At 37.3% G+C, this 14,876-nt stretch overlaps 1 protein-coding gene across 1 annotated transcript in view; it reads left to right on the top strand.

Annotated features, from left to right (window-relative positions):
• The window catches only part of LOC123534000 (T-complex protein 1 subunit zeta-like), a 28,673-nt gene continuing 13,797 nt past the window's right edge, over positions 1–14,876 (top strand). Inside the window, exons 1-5 of the mRNA XM_053519650.1 lie at positions 1–176; positions 9,413–9,476; positions 9,886–10,020; positions 10,406–10,579; positions 13,052–13,155. Of these exons, the coding sequence (XP_053375625.1) occupies positions 40–176; positions 9,413–9,476; positions 9,886–10,020; positions 10,406–10,579; positions 13,052–13,155 (614 nt within the window). The 5' untranslated portion in view covers positions 1–39. The remainder of the gene's footprint in view (positions 177–9,412; positions 9,477–9,885; positions 10,021–10,405; positions 10,580–13,051; positions 13,156–14,876) is intronic.

The following is a 14,876-nucleotide window of genomic DNA, read 5'->3' as shown; positions in this document are numbered from 1 at the left end:
GACGCGATAACTCGCGAGAGTAACAATATTGGCCAAAACATGTCGGCGATCAAATCATTGAATCCAAAAGCGGAGGTTGCGAGAGCCTCACAGGCTTTAGCTGTGAATATATCGGCTGCTAAAGGTCTTCAAGATGTGCTCAAATCCAACTTGGGTCCAAAGGGAACTTTGAAAATGTACGTTTTCCAGTGTTACGTTATGTGATGTATTGTGGAATTTTCGAGAAGCACGTGTCTTTGCATTGGTGGGTGGGGTATATTTTTCGATGTCTCTGTAAAGCGGGTTGTTGCGTACTTCGTTCACATCTTCATTAAAGAGATGATGACAAGTGTTTTACTACCGGACCTCTAGACAGCATGCCCATTCACGCACTGCAGTACGTGAATCACGTACAAAATATCAAATGCACGCATAAAAATCACTTGTTGGGGGTACATGCACGCAGAGATTCGGAACTCTAGTTCAGCTGCAATATCGCTGTTTATTTCATCGCGCACTTGCCAATTGTTTGGTATGGTCTAAAACGCAGATCCGGTCCAAGAACGTTATAATTTCGTTTCCATCACCGAATTCTCGGCGTAATTGTCAGCTGTATAGAGGGGTTTGGTAAATGTTTTAGTCGGACGTCATACGGGTCGTGTGCAAAAAAAGAATGGATACGAAACGCAAAAAGGCATTTTAGCTTTAATAAACTCAGCAAAAGGTTAACAGTATTTTATTTTTCGATATTTAACTGCAATTTTGATACACATTGCATATCTGTAATAGTTTGGCCATTTATTATTGATGGACGAATTTTACCAGTCTTCAGTTGACTGTATGTTATTTCGGACGAATCGTGTTCCGTTCACGAAATTGGGAATACATGAACCTTGCTGAAAAATTATTTATATTTAGTATAATATAGGGAGGGGTGTTTTGATTCAGAATTTCCTATCTTAACTTTGGAAAAACATTTTACTTTTTCTAAAATTATCTCATCTGTTATACTCCACCCACGAGAGTTCTGTATGAAGAAAACAACAACAAAAAACAAACAAAAAAAACATGTAATATACAAATTTCAGTAGTTAAATAGAAAATTTTCAGATCTGCCATGTAGTGTACCCCCAAATTTTGAAGTGTACCCCTATTTTGCAAAAGCAGGGGGTACATGTACCCTCAACTTTAAAAATGAGTGGGCATGCTGTCTAGACAACCCGTTCACGGTGTACGAAATTTGGATTATAATCCTCTAGCCCGTTTGGCCTACTACAAAAATTTTCCAAGCCTGACACCAATTTCACTAGCACAAACACCGTAAAATAAATTACTTAGGTTTCAAACCCGGTTTCATATCATCACAATATTTCAAGAAAGATGCCCAGTTGTTTACTAGGGCATGCTCGATTGTAGTCCAAATAATTGGATGTTTTAGGACAATTTGATAACTTTTGACTGTTGCTGTCCACAGGGATCATATTTAGTGGTCGCTAATTCATGAAATTCGAGTAAGAATAAAAAATACAAGTAGAAGATCATGGCACACGAATATTTTTGCGAACACGTTCGAAAATGGGGACTTTGCTCAAACTCTGCTTTTCTCTTTAAAAACTCCTATGGGGCAGTTAATTTACCAATAATATGTGACTGCTTGTAGACGCTTGTCGCTTTATACAAAAGTAATTATCGGATATCTAAGTAAACGCTTAGGCAATATTTTTTTCATTTTGGTCTGCAATAAAAAAAAAATTTGCGAAGGTCTGCGGAAATGGAGAGGAAAATAACATGTTCCTTGGTGCAAAAAGGCCAGTGGAGACCGAAAAGGTTAGCAACACTAGGGGCAGTGACCTGAGAAAAACATAAAACTTCAGTGTCCAGCCAAAAGTCCAAAGAATCATTGAGTACTTTGGTTCGTATCGTACTTTCAAAACCAGAAAGTCCCCGGCCTGTCCGGACCGTGAATTTCTATATCATATGAAAGCAAACAACAACAAAACAACTTAATAAATTTACGACGTAAACAGCTTTTAAATAATGGCTAGTGGAACCCATCATTTTGCTAGTGGAAAAAAATGAGACTAGTTAGCAAAAATGTGCTAGTGGGAAAAAAAGTTAAATTCGATTCCTGTGTCCCATCACATCCAAACTTATTCTGCATATTTCTGTTAGGAAATCCCAAATGAAATCCATTGGGAACATTTTCTAGTACATGTACAAAGTATTTGAATTGATTACTACTTCTCTTATAATGAATTTATGTTGACATTACAGCATAAACTTACCTTGGTGACATTTTATGATTAATATGAATATATATTTTGTGTTTTATTTCTGCAATTTGGTGTTATCGGCAGTCTGCTGTGTACTAAAACCGATGTCAGGGTAGATATCTCCCCGCACCTGTCACTTCATATTTTTGGAGATTTAAGTCTCTTTATTAGCTCGCCTGAGCCAAAGGCTCATGCCGTCATGGTGAGCTTTTTTGACCGCTCAATGTGTGTCGTGTGTCGACCGTCTTGTTGTCATTCGTCGTGTGTCCGTCAACATTTTCTAAAAAAATCTTCTTGAAAAACCACTAGGCAGAATTACACCAAAATTCACAGGAATGATCCTTGGGTGGCCCCCTTTCAAAATTGCACAAAGAATTATTCCATGCAGAACTCTGGTTGCCATGGCAACCGATAGGAAAAACTTTAAAAATCTTCTTTAAAACCACAGGGCCTAGGGATTTGATATCTGGTGTGTAGCATCATCTAGTGGTCCTCTACCAAGATTGTTCAAATTATCCCCCTAGGGTTAAATATGGCCCCACCCCGGTGGTCACATGGTTTATATAGACTTATATAGGGAAACTTTGAAAATCTTATTTTACAAAACCACACGGCCTAGGGCTTTGATATTTGGTTTGTACCATCATCTAGTGGTCCTCTACCAAGATTGTTCAAATTATCCCTCTAGGGTCAAAAATGGCCCCACCCTGGCGTTCCCAAGTTTTACATTGACTTATATTGGAAAAAAAGTTTAAAAATCTTCTTGTCTGAAACCACAGGACTTAGGCCTTTGATATTTGGTTTGTAGCATTGTCTTATGGTCCACAACCAAAATTGTTCAAAATGTACCCCTGGGGTGAAAAGAGGCCCTGCCCTGGGGGTCTCAAGTATTATATAGACATATAGTGGAAAAAAGACTTTAAAAATCTTCTTGTCTAAAGTCACATGACCTAGGCTTTTGATATTTGGTATGATGCATTGCCTAGTAGCCCTCTACCAAAATTGTTTAAGTTATGCCTCTGGGGTTAATAGAGGTCCTGTCCAAGGGTCACTTGGTTATTATAATAGTTATATAGGAAAAAATACTTCAAAAATTATCTGATCCTATTTCCAAGACTGTTTAATTATAATTACCTGATGACCTCGTCAAGTAATATGATGTCACTTGACTGACCTTGACCTGCTGACCTATTTTCTTGTTTTTTAAGATACAGCCTTTAAATTTGGATGACATACAATGTTTTGCACACCGATTGTAAAACTGAATTTCATTGACCATGAATGTGACCTACTGACTTTCTAAATATTTTAGCATCAGTCTGACATTTGAAACATGTAGAGCGATTCCAGGGTCATCATGACCCTCTTGTTTCAAATTAGTATGGGTTATATTCAACCCATTTGAAGTTTCTACATGAATAATACTGTCTAATTTATGAGAGCAAGTAAGTCTGACCAGTACATTAATGCTTTTTATACGCCCGAAGGGACGTATTATGTTATGACGCTGGTGTCCGTCCGTCTGTCCGTTAGCAATTTCGTGTCCGCTCTGTAACTCTTGAACCCCTTGAAGGATTTCAAGGAAACTTTAGACAAATCTTCACCACACCGAGACGATGTGCAGAGCGCATGTTTTGGATGTCTCACTTCAAGGTCAAGGTCACACTTAGGAGTCTAAGGTCATATCAGTTTGTTTCGTGTCGGCTCTGTAACTCTTGAACCCCTTGAAGGATTTCAAAGAAACTTGACACAAATGTTCACCACACCAAGACGACGTGCAGAGCGCATGATCCGGATGACTTGCTTCAAGGTCAAGGTCACACTTAGGGGTCAAAAGTCATATCAGTCTTTTTCGTGTCCGCTCTGTAACTCTTGAACTGCTGGAAGGATTTCAAAGAAACTTGGCAGAAATGTTCACCACATTGTAACGATGTGCAGAGCGCATGTTCCGGATGACTCGCTTCAAGGTCAAGGTCACACTTAAGGGTCAAAGGTCATATATCACTTTGCTTTGTGTATATTGCTCTGCATTGCAGTGCTCTTGTTTTTATTTGGCAGATCTCTTTTTTGTACTTACAATAATTTTTTTTTTAATTACTTCCCTTTTATGTTACTATAAATAGCTTATTTTGCAACTTTTTTATTATTGGTCGTAGGGAAAAACCGAGACCACTTTTCTGTGGTACAACATGGATGGTACCTCCAATTTTAAGGTGTATTTTTACATACCTGTACCTGATAAGGATTTTTTGTAGACTTTGAATATTTTTTTTGTGAACTTAGATTTGTTTTTTTTGAAGTTTTCCTTTTGTTGTTCCTGTCCTTTGGGGCTACAACAGTCAAGGTCTTAAAACTTTGCTCCCATCCTATGATGTAAGCAGTCGGGCGTATATTGCCCCGCTTGGCGGTGCTCTTGTTTTGATTTTGAAATGTCATCATTTTCCTAACAGTAAAATGCAGATTCAGGTAAGGCTTAGAGAAATGACAACTAAAAAATATCAGATCATAAAATAAGTTGTCCAAATAAGCCAAATGAGTAAGGCTAGCTCGATTGGGGATTTCTAGAAAGGGAACAGGAATCTTACCTAATGCATCGGAATAGTCTTCCGACCGTCTTTCAGAAGGTAATGTGAGTGGCATCTGTTGCATTTGTGAAGGTTTTTAGCTCACCTGAGCACAAAGTGCTCAAAGGTGAGTTTTTGTGATCGCCCTGTGTCCGTCGTCGTCCGTCATCGTCAACAATTTGACTGTTAACACTCTAGAGGTCACAATTTTGGCCCAATCCCAATGAAACTTGGTCAGAATGTTACTCTCAATAAAATCTTGGATGAGTTCGATATTGGGTCATCTGGGATCAAAAACTAGGTCACCAGGTCAAATCAAAGTAAAAACTTGTTAACACTCTAGAGGTCACAATTTTGGCCCAATCCTAATGAAACTTGGTCAGAATGTTACTCTCAATAAAATCTTGGATGAATTCAATATTGGGTCATCTAGGGTCAAAAACTAGGTCACCAGGTCAAATCAAAGGAAAAGCTTGTTAACACTCTAGAGGTCACAATTTTGGCCCAATCTTAATGAAACATGGTCAGAATGTTGCCCTCAATAAAATTATGGACGCGTTCGATATTGGGTAATCTTGGGTCAAAAATTAGGTCACCAGGCCAAATCAAAGGAAAAGCTTGTTAACATTCTAGAGGTCACAATTTTGGCCCAATCTTAATGAGACTTGGTCAGAATATTACCCTTAATACAATCTTGGGCGATTTTGATATTTTGTCATCTTGGATCAAAAACTAGGTCACCAGGTCAGATCAAATTAAAAGCTTGTTACCACTGTAGAGGCCACATTTATGACTGTATCTTCATGAAACTTGGTCAGAATGTTAATCTTGATGATCTTTAGGCCAATAGATCAGGTGGGCGATACAGGGCCTTCATAGCCCTCTTGTTTAGATCTACTGCGCGATTGTGTTCCGACTTACTCTTAATCACTTGTTTGGGAGAATTTATGGAACAATTTGAATTTGATTGTCTCTCGATTCTGACCACCCAATTGAGCACGCTCATACAGTTTCAATAATTCAATAATCATTCCACAATCTGGACGATGCGTGATGCATTCTTGAACAATAAGCGCTTATTAACTGAGATCGTATGAAATCACGATGCCATTTAATAGATCAATGTTGGCCGGCTAAAACTGTCCCCCGGTTTTAACCAGCGGTTTTAACTGGTTAAAACCGCCCTGGTCAATACACCCTGAAGTGGTCACTACCGGTATGTACTGGTTGATTGGTCATTTTATAGTCAATACTGACTGTTAATATATTTTGCAGAGTTATGAACAATTAAGCATTTAGGGTTTGATTAAGGTGAATGCAGGCATTAGTATTTAGTTAAAGCAACCAAATCAATACTCCCAAATTGGTCAGAAGTAGTCAATAGGTCAATACTATTTGATACTGGTCATTCTGTTAGACAAGACTACAAAGATATATTATTTTTCTACAGAAATGTCACAATTAGTGTAAAAACTGCTAATTTAACTGAACTTCATTTGTATAACTGTAACAGTAGTGTTTGATTTACGAGTGATGATTCTTATTACTTTACTGGTATAAATAATTTACTGAAAAATTGCTGTGAACACCTGGACACTTTCATGGAAGTGGTTTACTTGTGTTTTGATAGCAATTGTCACATTGTCTAATTGACACCTTGTCTTACAATAAACAATAGATAGTTGCTGGCCTGTCTATCTAGTCACTAATTAGCTGTCATGATCAGTAATCCCACTGTATTATTGAGATGCTTGAACATGGTAACTTTATTTTTAAAAAGTAAGTTATGCAATCAAAGTATTCAGCTGACCAGTATTGACCACTATATGTATTGATCAGGGATATTGCTTAGGACCAAAATTTGAATTGACCAGAACTGTTCATTTCAGTGAGTGGAATTTATATAAGTCGAACATTTCTCATCCGATCTTCACCAAACATGAACAAAATGTGTTTGACCATGAGCCCTCGGCCAAGTTCGATAACTAGCCGAATCGGTCCAAGCATTTTGGAGTTACGGCCCATGAATTACTGAAAAATCAGCCTTTTTACTCTTGTCCGCACTCTAAGTCAAACATTTCTCATCCAATCTTCACCAAACTTGAACAAAATGTGTTTGACCATGAGACCTCGGCCAGGTTAGATAACTAGCTAAATCGGTCCAGGCATTTTGGAGTTACGGCTCTTGCATTACCAAAAAAATCAGCCTTTTAACTCTTGACCGCTCTCTAAGTCGAACATTTCTCATCCGATCTTCACCAAACTTGAACAAAATGTGTTTGACCATAAGACCTCGGCCAGATTCTATAACTAGCCAAATCCGCCCAGGCACTTTTGAATTATGGCCCTTGAATTACTGATTAGATCCACTCGTCCAGACCATCTAATTTGATCCACTCGTCTAAACCATCTAGAGAATCTAGACATTTTTCATAGGGGCAGTTGTGGGAGACATGCGCTTTTCTCAAAAGCTTTTCTAGTATTGAGTCTATTGACCACTGACCAGGCTCTATATATTGTCCAAAATTGAGCCTGACCAGGACACATTGCCAAGGACCAAAATTGAATCATCCGGTAATGCAGTATTGACCACTATACTCTTTAATGAACAAAATTTTATATTATTCAAATTGCTTTATTATTTTTACATTACTATTACAGCCTGTGCTAATCAATGAATGTGCATTATGTAAAAATGTTGAATAAACCAGTATTGACCACCCAAGAGTGACCATAGTATTGAATCGACCAGTATTGACCGGTATTGACCATTTTTAGCTCATCTGATTTTTTGAAAAAAAAATGATGAGTTATTGTCATCACTTGAGCGGTTGTCGGCGTCGGCGTCTGCGTCGGCGTTGCCTGGTTAAGTTTTATGTTTAGGTCAGCTTTTCTCCTAAACTATCAAAGCTATTGCTTTGAAACTTGGAATACTTGTTCACCATCATAAGCTGACCCTGTATAGCAAGAAACATAACTCCATCTTGCTTTTTGCAAGATTTATGGCCCCTTTTGTACTTAGAAAATATCAGATTTCTTGGTTAAGTTTTATGTTTAGGTCAACTTTTCTCCTAAACTATCAAAGCTATTGCTTTGAAACTTGGAATACTTGTTTACCATCATAAGCAGACCCTGTACATCAAGAAACATAACTCCATCTTGCTTTTTGCAAGAATTATTGCCCCTTTTGGACTTAGAAAATCAGTTTTCTTGGTTAAGTTTTATGTTTAGGTCAGCTTTAATCCTAAACTATCAAAGCTATTGCTTTAAAACTTGCAACACTTGTTCACCATCATAAGCTGACCCTGTACAGCAAAAAACATAACTCCATCCTGCTTTTTGCAAGATTTATGGCCCCTTTTTGACTTAGAAAATATCAGATTTCTGGGTTAAGTTTTATGTTTAGGTGAACTTTTTCTCTTAAACTATCAAAGCTATTGCTTTGAAATTGCAACACTTGTTCACCATCATAAGCTGACCCTGTACAGCAAGCAACATAACTCCATCCTGCTTTTTGCAATAATTATTGCCCCTTTTGGACTTAGAAAATCATTTTCTTGGTTGAGTATTATGTTTAAGTATACTTTTCTCATAAACTATCAAAGCTATTGCTTTAAAACTTGCAACAGTTTTTCACCATCATAAGTGGACACTTTACATCAAGAAACATAACTCTATCCTGCTTTTTGCAAGAATGATGGCCCTTTTTATACTTAGAAAATCATGGATAGGACAATAGTTCTATTATACAAAAAAAATCAGATGAGCGTCAGCACCCGCACGGCGGTGCTCTTGTTAACCAGTATAATTGACCACTGGCCTGGTCAATACTAATATTGACCGGCTTTTTGCCAACATTGTAATAGATGCCACACGTTTAATTACCTAGCATATTTTTTTTTTAAATCGCATTAGGAAAAACACCAGCCTGGTCGGGCTTGTATAAATCTGCCAAAAATTAGTAGCCCAAGCTGAAATTCGGTAGCCACAGGCTATCGGACTACCGCCAGTTTCGAACACTGCGTACAGGGCTGTTCAGAGGTTCGGTAACCAGTATGAGTGCTGAGAACGGTATTTACAAAAAGGATACCGTACTTAGTATATTTTATCTCTAAAAACCAGAGATGATTTCAAAAGTTTGCTTTCATATTTTTTTCTCGTCTTTTTAAATGCTAAATGTAAGTGACAGGAAACAGAAGTATTTATAATTCTTTAGCCCTGGGGAAAATACAATAATGGTGGCCTCAACGCAAAACTAGTCTATGTATATATAGAAATAGAAGCAGATAGACTAGTTTCGCGTTGAGGCCACAAATTGCAAATTCGATAAATAATAGATACATCTTTATAAACGTAAACACCCCACACACCACTAGGGGGCTGGCAGGAATGATAGGGAGCAGTCCTCTATAGCATGTTTTGCAACATTCTTTTTTGACAACTTCCTCATGCTATATTTGGTCCGGATATTCGTGGCTGGCTGACACTCGGACCATTACAATGTCTTGTTACCTACATTGGCGGGGATCTTGTTAGTTTATGCGGTACACACAGTGGATGGCTAGAAGATATTTATAACATTGTTTCTATTTCCAGGTTGGTGTCCGGGTCTGGGGATATCAAACTAACCAAAGACGGCAATGTTTTGCTTCATGAAATGGTATGACATTGTGTTCTTTTTAGAAATAATTTATGGCTGAAGATTTCTAATGTCATTTGTACACCTAATATCTGAAGGTGCTAAAACTGCAGAAAAAGGTCCACTTTGTAGTTAATACAAATATATAATAATTATGTATGTAACTTTTGAGCAACTTTGTCATGTTCATAAAATGGAAAAATTTGTAAAATTATTGTATTTTGTATAAATATTTTGCATTGACCTGCAAATATTTGCTTTAATTTTGTTGCTACATTACTATTTGTGTTTTTGAAAGTTAAAAAAATGAAGTATTTTTATCAATACATGTATTTTATTCGTTTTACTAGAACTGTGACAGTTTGATGCAAGAGATACATTTTAGATTAAACGTTATGTCTGTGAAAAAAGTGTTGTCCTTTAATTTCAGCAAATCCAACATCCTACAGCTTCCCTCATCGCGAGAGTGGCAACTGCCCAAGATGACATTACTGGAGATGGGACTACCTCTAATGTACTTATCATCGGAGAGCTTCTGAAACAGGCTGACCTATACATCTCTGAGGTGGGTGCTTATTTTTGCTGTGAGGCTTTTACTGTCATATTGAACATTATCATTTATGTATTTGGCTGTTAGGCTTTCGATGCAGATCTATGCTTTTTCCTTCCCTCAGAAAGGCTGTATTTGAAACTACTTTACAAGCAATGGCTTCTTTTATAGATACATGCTGATTTTTAAGACATCTGCATTATATAAAACACTATAGAAGCTTTTCTTATTTGACAGGGAATGAATTTTATCTGTAAGTCTACTTCGAACTTGAATACAATGTAGTATAAACAGTAATTGGCTGCCTCTGATTATTTCTTTGAGATCTTTGCTGTTTCTAACAAAATTTCTTCAGTTGTAGGCTTCTTTCATTTATCTTATGACCCTTTTCTTCATTCAGGGTCTTCATCCACGACTGATCACAGAAGGCTTTGAGTTGGCTCGTAACAAGGCATTGGAAGTTCTCGAGGAGGTTAAAGTCAAACGTGAAGTTGACCGTGATACCCTGATCCAGGTGGCACGAACATCACTTAGGACCAAGGTTCATCAAGAATTGGCTGATCTCCTTACAGAGGTATAAGGAAGGTTTTGTTGTTTTGGATTATGGTAGTGCAGTACCATTGATCTGTGGGAAGTGTTGTTGGCTTGTTGATAGATGGAATCCTGCACTGTTGTCAAAATATATACTGTATGTGCTGTGAAGTTCATTAAGTATGGGGCCCACTGAGCCACTTGCATGTGACACTGAAGCCAAATGAGATAAAATATTGGAAATATCAGGAAAAATTTGGAATGGGCTGCAAATATTGGCCTGTTACAAATTTTTTGTAGAGTTTCGAAAAAATTTGCAGGTGTCTAAAAATGAATTGATAATTATGTCTCCCACCCCCAACCCCCCTCTGGGGGAGACATATTGTTTTTGCCCTGTCCGTACGTCACACTTCATTTCCGATCAATAACTGGAGAACCATTTGATCTAGAACCTTCAAACTTCATAGGGTTGTAGGGCTGCTGGAGTAGACGACCCCTATTGTTTTTGGGGTCACTCCGTCAAAGGTCAAGGTCACAGGGGCCTGAACATTGAAAACCATGTAGAGTAGATGACCCCTATTGTTTTTGGGGTCACTCCGTCAAAGGTCAAGGTCACAGGGGCCTGAACATTGAAAACCATTTCCGATCAATAACTTGAGAACCTTTTGACCCAGAATGTTGAAACTTCATAGGATGATTGTACATGCAAAGTAGATGACCCCTATTGATTTTGGGGTCACTATGTTAAAGGTCAAGGTCACAGGGGCCTGGTCATGTAAAATCATTTCCGGAAAATAACTTGAGAACCACTTGACCTAGAATGTTGAAATTTAATAGGATGATTGGACATGCAGAGTAGATGACCCGTATTTATTTTGGGGTCACTTGATCAAAGGTCAAGGTCACAGGAGCCTGAACAGTGACTTGAGAACCACTAGGCCAAGAGTGTTGAAACTTAGCGGGATGACTGGACATGTCAAGTAGATGATCCCTATTGCAGCCAACCATCAGTGTCTCTTTGACTTTCGCTCCTGACCCCTATTGACTTCTTGCCTATAGGACTTTGCATTGAGGGAGACATGCGCTTTTTTACAAAAGGAATTTCTAGTTTTTAATGTTGTTAAATGATCAGGGCTTTTTCACCCTATCTCACGGGGCCGATATTCGGCCCCATTCCCAATGCCAAATATGCTCTATTTTTCCCAATCTGGATAAAAAAATTCCCAATCCAATGAAAAATTTCCCAACTGAAATCAGTTACTTTCTGTTTTTCAATAATAATTCTTGCACAATTAGTTTTGTTTGCCAAGTAAATCAAAGAAAATGTTGGAAAAACCAACTCGTTTCTATTTTTAGCAACATGACCGTCTGCAACCTCGGCAAAAAATAATTACAAGATTTTGCTGAAGAAATGTATGATTTGTATGCAAAAACCTCTCAAAATGCATAAAAACACAAATATTAATTGAATAAAGTACCCAAAACATGTTGACAGGTAGTTCTTATACCATTAAAATCAATTGTCACATATTTTCGGGACCCAGTTTTACACTCGAAAATACACGCACTTTGCCATTCTACTTTTTGGATTTCAGTTATAACTTTGGTGAAAACAAACTGTAAACACAAATTTTAGCATGACAAATAAAGAGTTACAGTATTTTTAGGCAATATTGGAACACAATCCTGAAAAAAAAAATCCAAAAATTTCACAAAGGGATACTGTCTACCAGTAAAATTTGAAACTGAAGATTTAAACTAATATATATTAATTAAAAACTCAATTTGTCAGTGTATTTTCCCAAATTTGACAATTTACCGCGTTAAAAATTCCCAATATGACCAGGGGCCTTTTTCCCAAAACCCCCTGAAAAAGCCCTGATGATCTAGTGCTGAAATTAAGATTGTAAACCAGTTTCAAAACTACAGCATCTGACTGGCTGTTTCAGAGCAGAATTTAAAACTGACAAATGGCAAAATTGTATTCTTTGACTGCAGGTCTCAAAAATCACCTACCGGTATTTTCAATGTTGTTCTTGTTTTTCAAAAAAAAGAAAAAATGGATATTCCACTATGTAGATACTGGGTAACTTGAGTGAATTTTCAGCCTGCCTTTTGTGATTTGTCAGTGTTTTTTCCCACTGATTTGAGAATGGGGCCGGCGCCTTTACAGTTGGGGAAAAATGCGTCGTAGAATGCCTAAATTAGGAATTGTTAAAAGTCATTTTTTTTATTGAAATATCACATGTAAGAAAAAAATTAGTCCTAGAATTTATCAGTATGCATTAAGTTAGCAAACTGTCCTGTGTTTCAAATGTTTAAGGTTTCATAGGTACAGTCTTGTTCGAAAAAGTTGAGAAAAAGTAAAAAAAAATTAACTTTGGGAATTTTAGTTTTGAAATTGGGAAAAAACCATACTATTTGCCATTGGGATTGGGGCCCAATTTCGGCCCGAAACTCGCCAGAAAAAAAAACTGTATAAAGTGGTAACTTGCGTTGTGTTTTACTTTTCTAGCATGTTGTGGATGCAGTATTATCCATCAAAACCGACAAGGAACCAACAGATTTATTCATGGTGGAAATCATGGAAATGCAGCATAAAACCGACATGGATACTGTGTAAGTTATTTGCAGTAACTTGCATAGCACAAAATAGATTCGTCTAAGTAAGGTCACATTGATATAAATTTTCGGACAATTTCCAAATGGCCAAATGGTTAAGGATACTTTGAATAATTTGTACTCCACTGCTGCGAGTTCAAAACCACTAGGTGTGTAGAATTCATTTATATGAGAAAGTCATCAAGCTGGCTTACTGAAAGTTGGTGGTTCTACCCAGGTAGCTGCCTGTGCCTACAGTATTTCTGGAAGGGGCACAAGGGGTCTTCATCCACCATCAAAAGCTGGGAAGTTGCCATATGACCTTTAATGCAGCAGGGCTCGACCTTAACTTTGAATAGCACTTGACCGTAAGGTAACTTCGGACAGCTATAACTTTACTTGCCTGAACCAAATTCTAGTTGCCCATATATACCTGGTTATCTTAAGCAGCATTCCCACTGACTTTTTGAAAAGTGGGTACATGTACCCACATACTTTAGAAAATGTGGGTACATGATAAAAAAGTTGGGTACAAACCATACAAATTGAAAAAAATGTTCCAACTGAAACAAAATTATAAAGAAGTATATGGGAAGTGACACTTTTATTCAGCCTGTGTTAATGACAGTGGTTTGTTTTACACATGCACCATAGGGATACAGCTAAAAGTCACTTCTCCTTATAGAAAAGTTGAAAAATAGAAATTTATGATCATCATTTCTAACTCAGTATACACCCCCCCCCCCCCCCCCACCAGCACACACACCCAGCAAGCTTGTGAAGCAATTTGAAAAGATGGCTATAATTTTCTTGTTTCAATATGGATAAAAACTATTGATGTGACCATTCATTTTCTTAGATAATCATTTTCCATGCAAAGAGTTTTTATGCAAAGAGTTTTTCTTTATTCCATAGTTCTGAAAAAAAAAAACGTTTTCAAAAATTCAAGCAGACTCTGATAAGTACCACCCACCGAGTTTTTATAACATTTTTTTGCTGCTATATCTTGCTGCAACATACAGCAACAAAAAAAATGTTATAAAATAAAAACTCGGCGGGTAATACTTATTTAGCATGAACAGTATCGGACTCGAATAAAAGATGAAAGTCAGTCTGCAACCGGTCATTTTGTAAATATTAATAAACAAGCAGCTTACGAGTCTTTCTTTTACAATGGAGACCAAATAATTGTGTAGTGGACACCAGCTGACCACTTAATTATTCAACAACTTGTTGAAAAAACGTCCAAAATCGTTGTTTTTTGCACTCGCACATGTTGACGATTATCGGAAAGTGTCAAAGATGCAACTGCATCGTTGATTGGCTGAATACTATCACGTCTAGTTGTACAAATTATTTGATTCGCTGTCACAGTTCTCGCGAAAATCTCACAAGTACATGGAGTAGGCGGAGCTTAAATTATGCTATTGGCATGTAAATTCAACTCGTCTTGACATGTAGCAAATTGTCAACAGTGTGTATTGCGGTAATTTGCGTGTACGGATCAAAAATGATGTCTGATTACTTGAATTTCGGCTCTTTATCGACTAACAATGTATTTTCTGTCAGATTTTTTACGCGTGCATTGTACCCAAGGAATTTTGAAACTTGCGTGCAAGTGACTTTTTATGCGTGAATTACGCGTATTTTTGCGTGAATGGGAATGCTTATCTTAAGTGCTAAAAATGTTGTGTGGGTTATAAATCAATGAAAACTGTATTTACTTTGTAGTGCAACTT

Source organism: Mercenaria mercenaria, chromosome 12 (assembly GCF_021730395.1).
Source record: "Mercenaria mercenaria strain notata chromosome 12, MADL_Memer_1, whole genome shotgun sequence".
Lineage (NCBI taxonomy): Eukaryota > Metazoa > Mollusca > Bivalvia > Venerida > Veneridae > Mercenaria > Mercenaria mercenaria.
The sequence above is the reverse complement of the archived record's forward strand: the minus strand, read 5'-3'. Positions and strand labels throughout refer to the sequence as shown.